The sequence below is a fragment of the Eulemur rufifrons genome, chromosome 3, assembly GCF_041146395.1.
Source record: "Eulemur rufifrons isolate Redbay chromosome 3, OSU_ERuf_1, whole genome shotgun sequence".
Classification (NCBI taxonomy): Eukaryota; Metazoa; Chordata; class Mammalia; order Primates; family Lemuridae; genus Eulemur; species Eulemur rufifrons.
Genome location: NC_090985.1, coordinates 44,943,016 through 44,961,531, shown reverse-complemented (window position 1 = coordinate 44,961,531; position 18,516 = coordinate 44,943,016). Strand labels below are relative to the sequence as shown.

The 18,516-nt window shown below is 41.6% G+C and overlaps 1 protein-coding gene across 1 annotated transcript in view; it reads right to left on the bottom strand.

Annotated features, from left to right (window-relative positions):
• Positions 1-8,080: 8,080 nt before the first annotated feature.
• SAMD12 (sterile alpha motif domain containing 12) overlaps positions 8,081-18,516 on the bottom strand; it is a 368,686-nt gene continuing 358,250 nt past the window's right edge. Inside the window, exon 5 of the mRNA XM_069466055.1 lies at positions 8,081-8,142. Coding sequence (XP_069322156.1) covers positions 8,120-8,142 — 23 coding nt within the window. The 3' untranslated portion in view covers positions 8,081-8,119. The remainder of the gene's footprint in view (positions 8,143-18,516) is intronic.

Below are 18,516 nucleotides of genomic sequence, written 5' to 3'. Positions count from 1 at the left end.
TTCTTCTGCAAAGCTGATGAGCTGAAGAAAATAGAAATGAAAAGTTTAATGTAACTTTTTTTCCAAGGATATATGTTGAAAATCAGAATCAAAACACTTTTACACGGTAATAGAAATCCCACATTTTAATATGTTGCCATGCACATAAGGAGTCAAGTAATGCTGAATACAAAATAGTCAAATATACAAAATGATAAAGCAGATTTTTCAAGCCTGTTAGAGATCATGCTCACAGATACAAGGGGGCAAAAATATGTACAGTTTTATTTTTATCAATTTTAAGAGTCATGCCCCCCCTCCTTTTTTTTTTTTTTTTTTTTTTTTTTTTTTGGACAACACAAAACAGAAAGAAACATAAGAAAATACAAAGGAGACCCAGAGGGAATTGGCAAGTTGATAGCTGCTTAAGGAATGGAAATCAGTGGTTCAAAATTGTGGTACACAATAATGCTTATGTTTAGAGAAAAAGTTTCTAAACATCTTAGGCCCTGGGAACCCAGGAAACTAAACTGAACATCCAACAGAAAAGGCACTCTTGTTTTACCACATAACTCGATTGTGTCCTCCTAGGTCTAGAGTTAGGAGTTTTTCTAGGGTGCATAGAGGAAAAAACCCACAGTTTGGGGAAATGAATAAGGGAAATGCTTATTTAATTAACCACTCTTGAGAGACTGACAGAATTCAGACTGCTGGTTTAATGCTCATTGAAGGAAGCTATAAAATGTCTACCATGTATGTAGGCTTCTGTTTTGAAATGTGCTGTTTAGCCATGTTTGTTAGTGTTTGTGAAAGCATGAATAAGGTTTTTTCCCATCGGATTTTCTCCCTTGCACTGTAGAGAGCAAGCATTGGTTTTATATTCAATTCACATTGTGTGATTTTTCTTCCTCTTTATTTCCTAGAACAAACATAAATATGCAGTAGTTTATCAAGGAAGTTCAGTGTGGCTTTCTGCTTCCTGGGACCCTCAATTTGTCAACTTCATGCTGTTATTGGTCTTCTCCAACCCGGGACTGGCAGTGTTTGCCTGCATTAATGCCAAGTCCAGGGTTCTCTGCCTTGGTGTAGGTCACGGTGCTCTAAGCCTTTGGGAGGTGGAGAAATGGAGGTATATGGACACTTTGGTAGTGGACTCTGCAGACTGGTCCTCACATATTGCAAAAGTGTGTGTGTGTGTGTGTGTGTAAAACACTGATAGTTACTTCCTCATCATTCTTTCTCTCCAAACCCTACAATGGAGGCTCAGTAATAACAGCTTTGAGAAGAAAACCTCAAATATGGGAAAGGGACTGTTGAATAAAGCCCATAACCCAGCTCACCATGGCAATTACACATACAGTACATCGGTGGTACAGGACAGCTTTTTCCCTTAGCTCGTTTTAGCCTCCAATAAACCCCATCTGCTAAGGAGAGACAGATGATAGCATCCTAAGCAGACAAGTAGAGGTCGAGAGAGATTGGGTGATTTCTATTCCAGCATTCTTGAATTCAAAACATTTTCTTCCTTTTTATCAGAACAGTGCCAATCTCTATAAAGTCCTAAGAATAACTCAAGTATAGAAACCACAAAAGATCAATATTTTCTCTTCTCGGGTACTTTTTATGACTAATATGGAATTCTGTTACAATATTGAGCTTTTCTAAAATTTTGTGCAAAGCTATTTAATTTAGTGCTTAATGATATTAAATAATTAGATTTGCTGAAACTACAGTAGTGTGATTTAGTGACATGAGAGTTCCAGTGGAATTGGTTTCAAAGCATGCGTGCCGGCTCGGCTTTTCCGCAGACTAGTTACTTCTGAGCCAGTCGGGACAGAGACAGCACAACATTAAGGGCTTGGTGTCATCCAGCTCCTTGCGATGTTGAGCCTCTCGCGCCAGCCAAACCATGGTCTTCTCAAGCGTGGCCTTGTAAAGACAGCATTTTGCTACTGGTCGAGGAAAGGTAGTGGTGGAGAAACCATCAGAGTCCCCAGAGTCTTAAAATCGCCTAGGTGTGAGTTTAAGCAAGTGGCACTCCTCCTGCCCCACAAGAGGGCTGACACCCAAGGAACAGGCTTCCCTCCCTGGTGATCTGAGGTGGGAGTTGAATAAAAATGAAAAAGACAAAGGTTCCAGCATCCTCCCCCACGCCACATTCTCTTTAAGGTTTCCACTTGTAACCAGAGGCCTTTTTGATGTGGAAAAAAACTAGGCCATGCACTTCAAAACCTTTGCGGCTGATATGTGGGGAAGCATCCTTGGTCTTCTCTCAAATGCTCTGTGTGGGATCTAGGCAGAGGAATTGTCAAAAACTGCCACAGAGCCAGCAGGCAGCTGGCAATGCAAACAGACTAAATGCACTTAATTGTGGTTGGGGGAAAAAAAATACTGGAAATACATATAAAGACTTAGAATTGATTTAGGGATCATAGAACCAAGGACCACAGCCATGCTCAAACTCCAAATCATAGCTTTGGAATTATGCCTGGATGGGGAGTCTAGAGAGAGCTTAAATGTTTTCGTGGTGTGTGTGCTATTTTAGAGGCCAGGCTTAAACTCTTGAGAGGGGAGAAGACCACCATCAGTTTGTGAATGGGACAGGCCCAACCCCTGGGTGCTTGAAGTATTTAATGGCAAGCAAATATTTCTTCAAGGTTATCTTCAAAATCATTTCCCCTACCTCAAGCAAAATCATGATCTAATAAGAGTCTCCTGTTTTTAACTTTTTTAGCGTAAAGTGCTCAAATGTATTTTCAGAGTTTAGGGGGTGGTGGTGATTAAGTGCAACCACATAAAACATATCTGTTTCGTCTCATATCAACCCAGGCTAGAATTCCACATTTGGTAGCTGTGTGTGTGCTAATGTGGTAAAACCACGTGAAAACAACTGCTTATTTCCTTTGATCCAAATGACTGGATTTTAAAAGGCTATAAACAATGTGGAAGGCAACCAGCAGAGTCTTCAGTGTTCTAATTATTTTAGGTATTAGTATCTCCAGCTTTGGATTAATTTAATAGCCGCCTTGTGGTTCTCGTCCGTAGGGCTGTTTCTAATGCACGTGAGGCAAAACGGCCTGGGTTTAAGAGCCTTTCTTAGGCTCCTAGTAATATCTGAGGTTTGGAAAAAAACAGCAACAAAACAAACCACTGACAAAACTCCCAAACCATTGGCTCCAAAATATGAAAAGGATTTTCTATGATCAGAAATGTCTAAATATCTACAACACTTAATAATGTGTCAACCAGCCAACGGCAATTTAACACAAGTCATGTGGTTATTTTTGCATACAATTAGGTGGATGCTGTTGGTGCCTTCTCGTGCTTGATTTAATTGGGGGAAGAAGCCTCTGAAGTGTAAGAATGTTTGGGGTGCTTTAGGGTTTTTAGATAGACTTACATGGCAAATCAAACTTCAGTTTTACAAAGTCTTTCACAGCCATTTTCTGCTGTTTCATAGAAGTCATTTCTCAGTCATTTGGCTGCTGGCCCCATGCCTGATGACACTTCCCCTTTACATTTGTCACTGGTGAGTTCCCTAAAAAGTTTCAGCTTTTAGAAACGGTGCTTCCCCCCGCCACCCAGAATTTTCCTTGCAGAGCCAAGGTGATGGGCAGAAGCCACTGGTACTAACACCATACCTTTAGCCATCTTCCCAAATGAGAAGCATCTAGGTGTGGGAGGAACCTTCCTGTGAACTTGGCCAGCTTTCCCTCAAGCTTCCCACGGCTTTAAAAGAATGTTCCCTATCTCCCCAAAAGTCCCCAGAACAAAATGAAGAAAACATGGCCCTCTCTTCCCTCGAAGCTATGCAGTGGTACCAGGAATCACCTGCACTGATGAACCAGAATTCGTTAAGAGAATTCTCTGGCTTCAGGATTAGATACGGATCTAAGTAGACTAAGGGGCAGAACCTGCCTATCTTTGAAAGAGTCCCCAGTGGTGCCCTGAGAAGAAACATCTGCTGGCCTGTCCTCCTTCCTGATCACAGCTTGGTTTTGATCAGCCGTGCTGACCAGTCATCGCCTGGGATGAAGATCGATGCCCCGCTGCTCTTTGGGCAAGGAGCTTTCACCAAGATCAAGCTTAAGAAGGAATTATTAGGACTGGGGGGAAAAAAGGTGATAACTATGTTTTTATGTTTGAGTTCTATAGAATACTTGAAATCTACCCACAGCCCTGTGTTAAAAGAAAGAAATGGGGGAGAAAAAACCCACACAAAACAAAACAAAAAAAAGTGGAGTGGAGGGGGCTGTGGGAGAGGTGTATAAAAACAGCCTTTAAGTAATAAAGGAATTTATGTCATTTTCAAAGATTAGGTTTTTTTAAAAAGAGTCTATGGCAGTTGGAAAGACTAGTTGTCAAGTAACAAAATTAAAAGAATGTGGAGGAAAACCTTGGCAACTTCATTCTTTACAATGTACTGAGAAGAGGAGGTTTTTGTGAAACTAAATTGCTAATGGGGTCTTGAAAACTTTACTTCCTTGAGACTTTTGTTCCTATCCAAAATCAATTACATGACATTTTCAGACAAAACACTTGTGAGTAACAAGGGGGAAGCCATTAGTGGTTTTTATCTTTAGTTTAAATGTTCACATACAGTTGATATTCCTTTTCTCCCTGAATGTTAAAAATGGCAGAATTTCCTCGGAACTAAGGACTGTTGGTCTCTGTCTGAGCAACTCAGAGGTGACTCTGGAGAGAAATCTGGCACGTTCGATTGGTTTCTGGAGGTAGAAGTCAAACCTGTGGGTATACACCTCACAGAGCCTGAGCAGGGATTTGAAGGAACGCCACTACCCACAAAGACGGTTGATGGGATCTCTGTCCCTTAGGTATGTCTCAGATGACTGAAGTGATTTGCTTTTCAAGCTTGCAGAACCGCCAGTGCTCTGCATATTCAGTTCTGGAGCTAGAACAAGCTAATCCCCTTGGCACCATAGAGAGTCTGATAATTATTCATTTCTGTTCATTCCCAAGAGTGCTTTTCCTGCATAAGTGTGGGTGTCAGCATTTTAATAAAAGGTGTAGCACAGGTTTAATAAAAGGAAAAGTTAAGCATCAACAGTTGACAGTCCTCAGACATCAAAATATTTATCTCTTATCTCCCCATCTCTTGCTTCCTACTAAACAAAACTCACCACTGCCATTTCTGAATTTCTGGGAGGTAAAATGTCATACACACATCTTGGGAGGAAGGTATATAGCACAGCCAGAAGTAACCATGGGAAATCAGAGGATCACTGTGTAGTAAAGAAGCCAAAAACTGTGAATAAAGTCATTTCTCCATTTTGCTGGTTTAGCTCCTGTGACTGCTCAGATTTTATGCCGTCATGTTTCTAAAACTATCCCCCCAAATGATTTTAAACAGGTTGACAGTTTGGAAAACAGTAGCAGTTCATATGCAAATATGTGGGATGTGCCAGGCATTAAGGCACTTTTAGAGATGCCATCTTCAACTGGGCTCTTTAGTGGTCTTTGTTTTGCTATTTTGCTTTCTCTCATCTCCAAGCTCACCCATCATCTTTCAATAATTTTCTAGTACTCCTTTGGCTCAAAGAAAAACCAAAAACCAAAACTAACCTAGGAGACTCTACTCATTTAATTGCTCAGAATATTTTGCAAAGGCCAAAGTAACAATGAACCACCATCATTTAGTGAACACTCGTACCCTAGGAGCATGTCCAGTTTTCCAAGGGAGTTAGTAGTCTCAGAATGTCCCTGGCTAAATCAGTTAATCCCAGCTACAATATCTCAGTACCTGGCAGTAGTTCTTTAGACTTCGTTAGGCTCAGTTCTGTGTCCCCAGGAAATAGTTAATAGCATCAGAGCTTTAGAGAATTCAGCATAGTGATGAATGGTTGTGCTTGTATAAAGGATGGGAATCTAGGGGCCGGGGTAGATATCAAGGAAGGCAACTGCGAGCTACTTTGGGAAGCTCTAACCAGCTCAGCCCTGGAAGGATGGGCCGTACATGAAAGGTATAAATCTGTGGCTTGATACCTCTTCTGCTGCTGCCCACTCCCAAGGATTTTCCTGGATTACTCTGGCAGAGGGTGAACTCCCCATCTGAATTAAAATTTCATTGTGGAAATGGTGGGGTGATAATGTTTGGGAAGAGGAGATGGTTTCACCAGGGCAGGGGAGAGTCTGCTGTGTGCACTGTTGTCGCCCCAGCACAACGCTTGGCGTATTACTGGGAGATGCTTAACACACATTTGCTAAATAAAGGAAGGAGGAGGAAGCCCTGCTGCTGGAGTTGAATCTCACGAGACAGGCAGTGGAAATTGGAATGTTACATCCAAGGGTGGTGCTGGCAGCCAGGGTTTGGCGTCCTAACTCTAGATCTGTAGGAAATTATGGTCTACCGAGGGCCTGGGGTCCCATTGTTGACCTGTTGAAAGGCAGGAGCTTGGTGGTAACGGAACCTCCTCTGAGTTCCGTCTGGGAAGCCCCCTTCTCTGGCTCTACAGCCTGACAGGCTGTGGTGAGTCATCCTGCTATGACTCACCCGAATCACATTTGGATCTTTCCCTTTCCCTGCCAGGTTTCCCAATCTCAGGCGGAGGTGCTTTCCAATGGGCTGTGCATTTCCTGAGACCCCGAGAGGAGGCACACAATGAGTTTGTATTGTACCTGGAGACACCCTAAAAGGCCAAGCTGGCTTGTGCTGGAAATGTTCCAGAAGTTGTTACCTGTATTTTAAAGAAAAGCCTCCAATGCCTTTCAGTCCCAGGCTGGGACAGTGGGCGCACAGAACATACTTTGCTGAGTTTTTGATTCTGCCAACTGTATATTTTCAGGAAAAAAATGCTACAGCGTTATGGTAAGGTCAGTCAATATGAACATTTCCCTAATGCTCAAAGACAAGCAATAAATAACTGAGTTGACAGGTTTCCCAAGGACTGTGCTTTGTTGTAAGACCCAGTAAAAAAATAATTAGTCGTGGGTGTAATCCCAGAAAGGATTAAAAGGGAGGTCCTACACTGAGGAAGGAACCTAGTGTGGGACTTGACACTTTTCCTTCTGTAGGCACACAGTGGGGTCACCTGATATTTTCTCTCTTCAGAGAATTGTGATTTAAACTTGACCTAGCAATTTTTCCCAAGTGTTCAAGTTCAAGTCAGACCACACAAGAAAACTGCATTCTATTGTCCTTACCATTCACCCACTATGGTCTTTGATTAAAAGAAGGCCACTCCCTTTGTCTTTCCTCTGGAAAAGAACTTTCACACAATGAGAGAATATGTACATTAGCCAAATAGAAGCCTCCTATATTTGAGCATCTGTATGTGCATGTGGTAAGTTGTATCTAGGTGTAAGGAGCCAAGAGCTAAGATATGACAATCACCAGGCTTTTTTCTGCTTCCCTTTGGTGCTACAATTAATCCAGTTGTTCAGTAAAGTATCAAAAGGTCAAGTCTAACAGTATTGTGGCCATATTTACATCAACCTACCACAAACTACTAGGGATATGCTAGTAGTGAACTTTGTCTTGGACAGTCTTAGCCAGGAAAAAAAAAAAAAAAGATATATAAAAAAGAAAAGAGAAAATACTTGTTTTCTCACATGTGCTGAACGTGCTAATGTGTCTTGGCATAGTGTTCTCATATAAAGTGCTTAAGAGTTGGACAGAATACCTTTAGACATAACTAACATAATCGAGACATGTTTACGTTCCTACCAGGGCATAATATTGTGAACACTTCCACTGAGATTGCAGAACTGCTGTAATTTTTTTTTTCTAAAACATCATGCCATCTGCACACATAATAAAATAATCCAGTAGTTGCCATGCTAAAACAGGACTTCTAGTGAAGGGCACAGACAGCTCCCCAAAGGGAACTTGTGTTATGCACAGTGATGACAACTGGAAGCAATTTTCCAGCTAATGGTCTGCCAATGACCACTTGGAACAAGTTGGCACTGTATGTTATGCACCTCATTTTAAAATCCACAGCAAACTAAGATTTTTCCAAAGCCCATAATCTTGACCGAATGGGTGTTTTTCCAGTTAATCCAGTTAATCTGTCAATGCTCCAAGGATATCTTCTGGCAGTGCCATGAGTTAGTCTTTCTGTGAGGAACAGGCCATGTTCATATCAACTGGCAGGACAGCAGCTTGGAAGGCTAACCGTGCTTATGGAGAACCCTCGGCTGAGGCTGCAAGGAGAAAAAGGGGAAAATATGGTTAAGTTCTTTCCTTTATGTTCTCAGACACTGGTATGTAGCAATTACCTTATTCAAACAAACTGTAACACCGTTAGGTCAAAAAGAATGCTCCAGCCAGAATAATGGTTACTCAACTCCAGGACAGATTTATGGTGGCGTGTATTCATGGAATGATTTTTCTGCCATTTGGAAGGGCATGGGAGGTACTCAACTCAGAAATAGGCAAAGCTGCCTTGAAGGGAGGGCAAAACCAGATCCTGGAACTGGCATCCAGCCCTGTGACTGGGCTGCGGTTTGGGAAACCATTTCATATACTGTGAGGGTTCATGCGTTTACTTGATCTAATGCAAGATCAGACTGGGGATGGTATGAGGCATTTTTTTTTTTTTTTTCTGGTCTGGGGAGGGGAGGGTTTCATTTATCAGGAAGATTTCCTGAGATATAACCTAGCAGGAAATATTGGAAGCAGTATGGTTGGAGCTCCTGAGTTTTACTTTTTGCAAAGTCAGATTGGCTGAGCAGGTTAAGAACTAGATAGTGAAAGTCATTAAAATCTGACCAGAGATTGAATTACTTGAATTGCAACCTTGTTTTTGGCCTTGGGGAATGCTGCTACAGGTATAGTTTCCTGATTTTTCTAATTTAAATTCTCTAATTGTCCTGTCATTTTTACCTGGGTACTCCCTACAGTTTCTTATATATGGGTCCTCAAGAATTAATTACATGAGTGCAATTGAATGTTTTCCTCAGAAAAACTTCAGTAATAGTTTTACTTAACACCAAGACTATTGGGCAATGGGAAGAGAAGCACAGCAGGAGTTCCTGATGTAAAAGAAGAAAAATCTATCTAGGTTTTCAAATCTAACTGGCTTTTTAAAACACAAATAAATGCATAATTTGTAAGCAAATATTTGATTAAAACTTGCTACTTTTGAGGAAACGAAAAAAAAGGTAATGTGTAAGTGTATTAAATATCAGTAATACACACTTATGATAAGGTTGGAATGAAAGTAGAATACTAATATATTGCTGGTGGCATTGTAAACTGGGAAAATGTCAGTTTATTTAAAAATGATTAAAAACGCATACTCCTTAACACAGTGATCCCATTCCTAGGAGTATATCCTAAGGAAATAATCTTAAAACATGAAAGATGCTACATGCACAAATATGTAACCTGGAGGTTATTTATAATAGAGGAAATATTGGAAACAACCAGTCTCCTCTTGTTGAAAATTTAGATTAAGTAAATTATGGTACGTTAGCAAGATGGATGATTACATGGCCATTAAAATAATACTAATTATGATTAGGTAGCAGCATGATGAACATGATATACTACAATATAAAACTTACACATATTCATAGAAAAGAACTGTAAGTGAAAATGAAAGTGCTAGGATTTTTATTGTCATCGTCGTATTTTGCAAAACAACAACAAAAATTAGGCTCTCAAGGGTGCAGGGTCTGACCGGTGAGCACTGACTGACTAAAGCATCATGACTGTTTTCACTCACTAATACTACCTCGGAAACAAACACTTCTTAGTTTCATTAAGAGAAAACACTACAGTATGATTAAATGGGGGATAAAAACCAACGTGGGTAACAATCTTCTGTCCAGGGCATCCTGCAAGGGAGCAGTATAGCCTGGAAAAACAAACCAAAAAATACTGATTTCTAGGAATCTGACACAGTACACCATCCTTGAGACTTTCACCAAAATCAGACCTTGGAAAAGAATTAAGAATAGCCTATAAAATTAAAAAGGGAATAATCATGATAGAGAATGAGCCTTAATTAATCACTATACTTTGGATCCTGAGTCATGACTTGATAACTAGGTTTATCACAGTTGCTGTTTCTTTAAATAACCATGTTTTCTACATGGGCCTCTGGTAGCTCATAGAAAGCAGCCATGTCTAATCTTAGCATGTAACAGCACTTGTAACCATGAATATAAGCTGAGCCCATTACACTTCAAAGCTCTTTCATCTGTGGTTGTCCAATACTATTCTTAGGATAGGAAGAATCATTCCCATTTTATGCACGAGGAAATTGAGGCCCAGAGGCGATATGAGCCCAAAGTCACACAGCTAGTTAGGGACCAAAGTTGAATTTAGACTTGGGTGTGTCCCACTCCAGTGACATACAGGAGTGACAGGGATGAATATAAAAAGTGTAAATATTCTGAGCCTTTCCCATCACATCTCAGCAGGATTCTGTGTTTATCCTTAAGCTAAATCAGCACAATGAAGGTCCCTGCTGGGCAGGGAAGAAAATCAGTTTAAATTAACTTATATCAGAGCAGTGAGATACTCCTGTGAGACATGAATACAGACAGAAGTAAAGGCCACAGAGACAAATTGCGGGTTTAGTAACATAGGATGTTTGGGTTGGTGGTGGCCATAATGACTGGGACACTGAGAAGAGGAGTGGCCAGAGTGTGCTGTGGCATAGTGTCCCCTTTGCACCTTTCCATGGCATTCAGTGATTCTTCATTGCTCTTCCATGTTTTTGGAGTTAGCATTTTCTTTTGAATGGGTCACCATGTTGAGATGGGTTTATGTGGGGACAAGAGGTCCCCATTGACTCAGGTTGTATGTGCAAGGCAGGTGGCTAAAGTAAAACCTGAGCCTTAGTCTGTCTTTTGCACTTTGTATAGTGACGGGCTCTGCTGGAACCACTTTGCTGAAGACTTTTGTTACCTCCAGTAGAAATCACGTCTTCAGGTACATAAAAGCTACATGAGGTTGCAATGCAAAATGACAGCTCCGGTCTGGAAAGGGGGAAACGTGGTCTTTATATGGAACAGTTTTCAGGTTCCGTCCCCCACGCTTTAGCCATCCCAGCCTCCTTCCAGCTCTTCATATATGGGGTTGCTCGTGGTCTTGCTCATTTCCTTCTGCCTAGAATGCCTTCTTCATATATCCTAGTTCACACTAGTGAGCACCAACCCCTCCACCTTTCAAAACCACCTCAATCAAATGTCATGTTCTTTATGAAGCCTTCTCTCCCCCCAGATATAGCTAACGACTCCTTCCTGTGTGCTAGTGTGACATCTTAAACTTTTACCACCAAACCCACAATGAACACTTTATTTTAATGTATCCATTGTTCCTCCTAAATTTTCTGAGGGCAGTGCTGTGTCTTTCTAAATGAATGGGCAGTGTCAGGTATACATAAGGTGCTTAATATATGGTTGTGAAATTAACAAAGAAAGAAATGATGTTGAAGTGTTTTTTGGGGGAGGTGTTTAATACAGTTACTAATTTTGCATGAGACTCAATCTCGCTGCTCAGGTCTTCACACGGAGAGAGGGGGATTGTTCTGGTTTCTTTCTCTACAACCAACAAGTGATCAAGGAAGATGTACATCCTGGAGCTTTCCATGTATGGATTTTACAGCTAACGAATAGAAAAGGGCTGTTTCTCAAATCTCTACTGAGCCAACATTACTAGTCTAGGCATTCTTGGAATCGGCCATCGTAAGTAGCCCAGTGGTCTGAGTCTGGGATGCGTAGGGAAGCATTACAGTCCAATGGTTAAGAGCATCTGGAAGATATGGGTTCCCAGGCTTACCACTTACCAGCTATGTGATATTGAAAATTCAAATTTTTCTCAACCTCAATTTCTTCACCTTTAAAGTAGCAATCATCTCCACCTCACTGAGTTGTTGTGATGTTAAAATGAGATCACAGAAAAAAGCACTTTGCATGGTGTTTAGTAAATAGTAAATAACTGATAAGTGATAGCTACTATTGTGGTGTTATTACTATCGCAAATTCCCAAAATTCCTTTGAGAAATAAGAGATAGAAACCTATCAATGTTCTAATGCTGCAACGAGGAGCCAGGAAAAGAAACAACATGCCCAGAGTTCAAGCCTTTGCACCCTCTTCCCACCTGCCAGGGCCACAGACAACACACTTTGGCTTCCACTCTCCCCAGATTAGTGCAGACATTAACAGACAGTTCCATGATAAGGAGCGTTTGAAACACTTCAAAGGCAGGAAGTTCCCGGCCGGGGAGGCAATGGCCAGTTTGGCAGAAGGTTCAAGAACAGATCTGGGACTAAGTGTGTCCAGCTCTGCCTTTCCTCACTCCAGCAGCTGGGGCTTGGTACGTCTGGGGAAGAAGAAAAGACATTGTATCTAGGCAGTCCTACCTCTCATGGGCTGAGGGGAGGAAACAGCTTTACCCTTTAAAAGGGCTATTTAGTGTTCACCACTAGGAGAGAAGGGCCATATCTTCTATCTGAAAGTGTCTTTCATGTAACTCGAGTTTGAGGACTTTGTAGGTGAGCCTGAACTGCACTTCAGTGTGGGACAATTTATATCGGATGTGAAATGAACACTCCAAAGGTGTGAAGTCCATGGTTGCTTCAGCATAATAGCTAATAAGCAGAACTAACATTTATTGAGCAGCTACAGTGTGCCCACTAAGGTTTATATAGGCAGTCAGTCATTGAATCCTGACTGCCATTTTTGAGATAGGAATTGATTCCCCCTGCAACACACCTGGAGAAAAACCAGGGCAGGTCATGAGCTGTCGCAGCCAGACTGCTAGAATGCAGAGAGCTGAGACTAGAACCCAAACCTCAGGCCGGGCGCGGTGGCTCACGCCTGTAATCCTAGCACTCTGGGAGGCCGAGGTGGGTGGATCGCTCGAGGTCAGGAGTTCGAGACCAGCCTGAGCAAGAGCGAGACCCCATCTCTACTAAAAATAGAAAGAAATTATCTGGCCAACTAAAATATATATAGAAAAAATTAGCCGGGCATGGTGGCGCATGCCTGTCGTCCCAGCTACTCGGGAGGCTGAGGCAGTAGGATCGCTTAAGCCCAGGAGTTTGAGGTTGCTGTGAGCTAGGCTGACGCCATGGCACTCACTCTAGCTGGGGCAACAAAGCGAGACTTTGTCTCAAAAAAAAAAAAAAAAAAAAAAAAGAACCCAAACCTATTCTTCCACAGTGCTTTCCTGACTCAATAAGAAATGAATGTTAGGGAAACAAATTCTTTAACTTCACCAGGGATGCAGGAGAGAAATCAAGTAACTGTTTGTGTAAAAGAATTTCATCAAACATGAATCCTATACATGGAGTGCCATGTTTAACCTAGAGAAAGTTAGTACACTTTTATTTTTAACAGTCTAAAATCTCTCCTGTTTGGAGCAGTGGTTCTCAACTGGGCACAGTTTTGCCCTCTAGAGATTGGAGAGACGACTGGCATCTAATCAGTAGAGGCCAGGGACACTGCTAAACAGCTTAGAATGTGCAGGATGGCCCCCATGACAAAGAATTACCCGGCTCAAAATGTCAATAATGCTGAGGTTGGTTTGGAAGATACAGATCCTTGTTTCTATTTTCTATTCCTGGTTGTGAGCCAAATATATCGCTCCCAGAATAGGCCAAGATAAAAACCAACATAAGTGTGCCTCTTGTATGTACAGGAAATAAGGCTAATTTCAAACCTCACTCCCCTCTTCTACTCATCATTTGCTCATTTTATTTGATTTTATATTCAGTATAATCAAAACCGCTAATACTAAATCATTTCTAACTTTTAAAACCCTCACAGGCATGCCATTATAAGAATCAAGATTGGATGATTTACATAGGTATGCTCAATTAATTAATTAATATGTATGGGAGAAGGTAGGAGATAGAAGGACAAAGGAGGATTTATGTGGCAATAAAACTAAACTCTGCTGCCAGCCCATGTGGCGGGAGAAGTCATGTGTATTCGCAGTGGCGCTGGTCCCAGGTCTGCCACTCCCTGCCCTGCAAGGGTTTGGGGTAGGTGGTGGTTTGCTCACTGGGAGTTTGATGAAGGCATGAACTCTATCCACTGCCGCCATGAAGGTAGAGGTCAGAATCTCTGACAAGATGGGAATTGGGGTGGCAGAGAACTTGGGTTAAGGGTAATAAAACAGCTGATGCATACAAATTAGTCTGAAACTTCTCATGACCCTTAGTAAATTGGAAACCATAATGAGCCTCTGATAGTTAATTTTATGTGTCAACTTGATTGGGCCACAGAGTGTCCAGATACTTGGTTAAACATTATTCTGGGTGTGTCTGTGAAGGTACCTGTGGATGAGATTAATGCTTGAATTGGTAGACTGAGTAAAGCAGGTGGCCTCCCCTAATGCGAGTGGGAGGCACTGAATCCATGAAGGCCTGAATAGAACAATAGGCTGGGCAAGGGATAAGTCACTCCTTCTGCCTATCTTTGAGCTGGGACATTGGTCTTCTCCTGCCTTTGGACTCAGACTCGGACTAGAACTGTACCATTGGCTGTCCTGGATCTCCAGTTTGCAGATCTTGGGACATCTCGGCCTCTATAATCATGTAAGCTAACTTTCTATGGTAAATCTTTCCCTCTCTGTATATGTCCTATTGGGTCTCTTTTTATGAAGAACGCTGAGTAACACAGAGTCCACAGACAATAACCACAGTACTAGGGACTATCATTAACCAAGTACTTGACACATGCCTAGCGTCATACTAAGAACCTGTGTCCACTTTGCAGGAACCAGAGTAGGTAGGTACCATGATCTTCAGCCCACAGATGAAGAAAGCCAGACTTGGAGAGAGAAATGACCTAAGACAGGCTGTGGCCTTCAGGCTGGGCTATGACTCTTGATCTAGTTGTGGAATGTCGGGGGCCTATTGATTCCAGCCAGATATGTTAAGCAGGAAATACGATACGAGGTCTCAAGTCCCCATGGAAACATTTTCAGACATCCATTTATCCTTAGATGGGGTAGGAAGGCATTGGCTTCCATCTCCCACCTTCTCTCACCCCTTGGTTTTATTTTTTCCATTAGAATGTGATTGTCTCTCTTACTGTAAGAGTTTAAGGGGAATGTTTCTGCTGCCTGGCTTTGTGGGCCTTGTTGCTTGGGTGACCACCTCTCTCTGGGGAGTTTTGAAGGGTTCTGGTGACAAGCGAAGCTCCCCCCATCACGAACATTGAGACAGTGAGAGGTTAAGAGTGCATTTGTGTGCAAACTGTCTCCTTTTCCTCAGCCCTAGGGAAAAAGCCCAAAGACATTGTATTTGTTCACTTACTGCTCTACTCCAAGTAAAGCTGTCAGTCTACGCTATGAGGCTCAAACACCTCTCAGAAATTGGACCCTAATTATGGTGAGTTAAACCGAGTCTCTGGATTTCCAGGTTTGAGAACGATGACATTGCAACTAGAAGTTCTCAAACTTGTGCTGCATCAGACTCATTTCAGGGAGCTTCTTAACATTTTTATTTTGTCTCTCCATTTCTGCTGCTTCAGAATATCCAGGAGGAGGACTGCAAAATTCTGTGTAACAAGCAGTTGGGTAATTCTCATGAAGCCAGCTTGGCAAAAGTCCACGGAAACACCTACGTCTCCCCCCCAGTACTTAAATAGTAGTTATTTGTTCTTCAGACAGAGAAAAGTGGCATGGACTGTAGGAAAATTTGGTTTATAACCTTGTTCTTTTCATACAATAAAATACCAAGAATCCTGGATATAATATAGTGCAGTGATCCAAATACTGCACTGCCTTGGGGGTTACAGGGGTTCAAGGGTTTCAAATCTGTATCATTACACTGCATTAGAATCTGTGTCATTCTCTATTAGAATCCCCTGATGTTGTAACTGTTTCCAGACGAAGGCTTTTCAAATTTTACTGTGCTTAGAAATCCCATGGAGACCTTGCTTAGAACAGTTTTCTGGACCCCAAATGAAGAGAATCTGATTCAGTAGGTCTGGGGTGGGCCTGTGAATTTGGATTTCTAATAATGTTGTAGGAGACACTGCTATTGCTGGTCTGAAGACTTCTCTTTAGGCAGCACAGAGCTAAACCTCAAGTTCCTTCAGGCAAAGAGTGTGGGTCTTATTCTCTTTTTGTAGTATGTGGTAGAAAGTCTGAAATACGAAAGGTGCTCGTGAAATGTTTGTTGAATGAGTGAATGAGCGTATGGAGAAAGCTTCACGAATGAAGTTAGCAGTTCAAGTATGAGCAGAATTTGTTAGGGAGGGCCATACTATTGTTCTATAATCAGAACTGGTTTAGGAATTTTAGTGTATGCAGGTATCTAAACTCCATAAATTCTGTGATCATTTAGGGACATCTATTAACTTCAGTCTCCAGGGATGATTTCCCCAGAAAAATGGCAAAACCTCGCCCTGCTTACTGGCCATCCTGCACTGGAGGCCTGCCGACAGTAGTAGACGATCACCTTGTACCACATGAATATGAGATGATGCATTTCTGGGAGAAAGTATCATCAGGCCAGATGCTCTCAGCAGGGATGCGTTTGTACAGCCAATTAGTCAGAGGTAACCTCAGTGATTCCGTTTTCTGCACTGGACAGAGGCAAGTTTCTCAAGGCATTACGTTCTGACAGCCACTCTAAATGCCCATAGGACCTTCCAGAAGAAAACTGTCTACTGGCACAAGCAACAATGAATCTCATGAGAGAGCATAAATACCTTGAAGTTTAATCCAAGGTGTCATTGAAATTCCCCTCCATCTCCGCAATGTCAGACTGGGTGGCAGACTATATCCTGAGGGACTGTTTTCTAATTTCTCCCATTGCTTCTGGCCCCATCTCACTTGATCACAGAGCATGGTGCCCTGCATGTTTGTCAAGTGCATGAGTAAGTAAAGTTCCCATCCCTTTTCCTTTTTCTTTTTTTTAAATTCATCTAGTCTCCTCTTTGTCTTTCACTCTATTTAATTTTATTTTAATTTTAAGGGCTTCTGTTGACTGAACCAACAGCTTCTTCATTGGAACAATGTTCTCTAAGATTCATTACTTTAGAAAAAATATATTCAGAAAAATTCCCCAGATCCTGCAGCTTTACCAAGAGAAAAGCATACTTCTAAAGGAATATACAAGGTCTATGTTTCTCCTTTTGCATGCCAAGTCTCAAGGAGCTAGAAGTCTCTTTTTGAATGACACTTCAAATGGATGCAAGCTAAAAATGTATTAACAAATAATGCTGATAACAATGATAAAATTTCGTATAGGATCTCAGGGTGGAAAGGTAGCTTAGAACAGTGCTTCTCAAATTTTCTCATATGTAACACCTGGGTATCTTGTTAAAATGCAGATCACGTGGCTCTACACGTTCTCAGGCAGTGGCAATGCTGTTGGTCTGTGGCCCATCCTTTGATTAGCAAGGCCATAGAGTTCCTTAATCTATAGCAGCACTGTCCAGGGAACTTCTTGCAATGATGGAAATGTTCTATTAATACATCTGTTCTGATATGGCAGCCATTAGCCACATGTGGCTATCGGGCACTTGAAAGGTAGCTAAGTTTATGGAGGAAATCGCTTTCAAATTTTATTAAATTTTAATTCACTTACATTTAAATGATCTCGTATGACTAGGGGCTACTATATTTGACAGCAACACTCTGTAGAGGACAAAACTGAGACAGATTCAGTAAAGTTTCAGAAAGAAGAAACTTAAACAGCAAGATTGAAATTTCAAATCCTTTCACTCATACTGTAAATTCATCCTTGTTCCCACTCTCCCCTTTCCTGCTTTATGTAGGGAGGGCTCAAGACTTCCCCTCTGTTCCCCATCATGTTCCCAGAATCACTCTATATACAAAATAGTAATTAGCAAAGGCTCTATAAACATTCTGAAGGGCAGACGATTATCTCGTTTACATAAACCTCTTTGAGTTGGCAAAATCAAGCAAGAAATCTTTGAGAAATAGTTCCTTTGTTATGAGCCCTTTCCCCTGGGTTATGTCTGGAGGATTCTGAAGATAGGATCTGAGGTTCCTTTACTGTGGGTTCTGGCCCTTTCGCCCGGAACACAAGGGCAAATGCAAATAGTCCAGACATTCCAGAAAAGCTTAAAAGAAAAAAGCTCAGTTCAAGTTGAGTTCCCCCAAACGAAAAAAAAAAAAAATGCTGAGAGTGGGAAAAGGATAGGGCTTGGTTTTTGTCTAAACCGGAGCTGTCAGCTCTCAGCAGGTTACAATCTGTATTACAGTTAACAAGGTTTGGAGATCTTCCCTGGGCTGGTGAGTACTAATTTCCATTGAGGAAAAAGTTATGAGGCTTGGATGTCTTAATGATAACAGATAATTTCTCTGTGTGGGCAGAGGTACAAAGTCCGTTGCTATGAAACTGTGTGGATTGGGCTATTTCTTTTGTGTACAGTTTCCCCTTAAAGAATCCACTTGGCGTGAGTCACAAACCTGCTTGGGGACCCTTGTGATTAATTGCTTGAACTGGCTGGTGGCCATCAGCAAGATCTTGCAATTTACCGGGTTCTACACAGAATTATGAAGCTGAAGGTTTAATGAGATTTTAGGTAATAGAGCCCAGATGTCCAAGACTATGATGTTTGAAATTACACTGCTT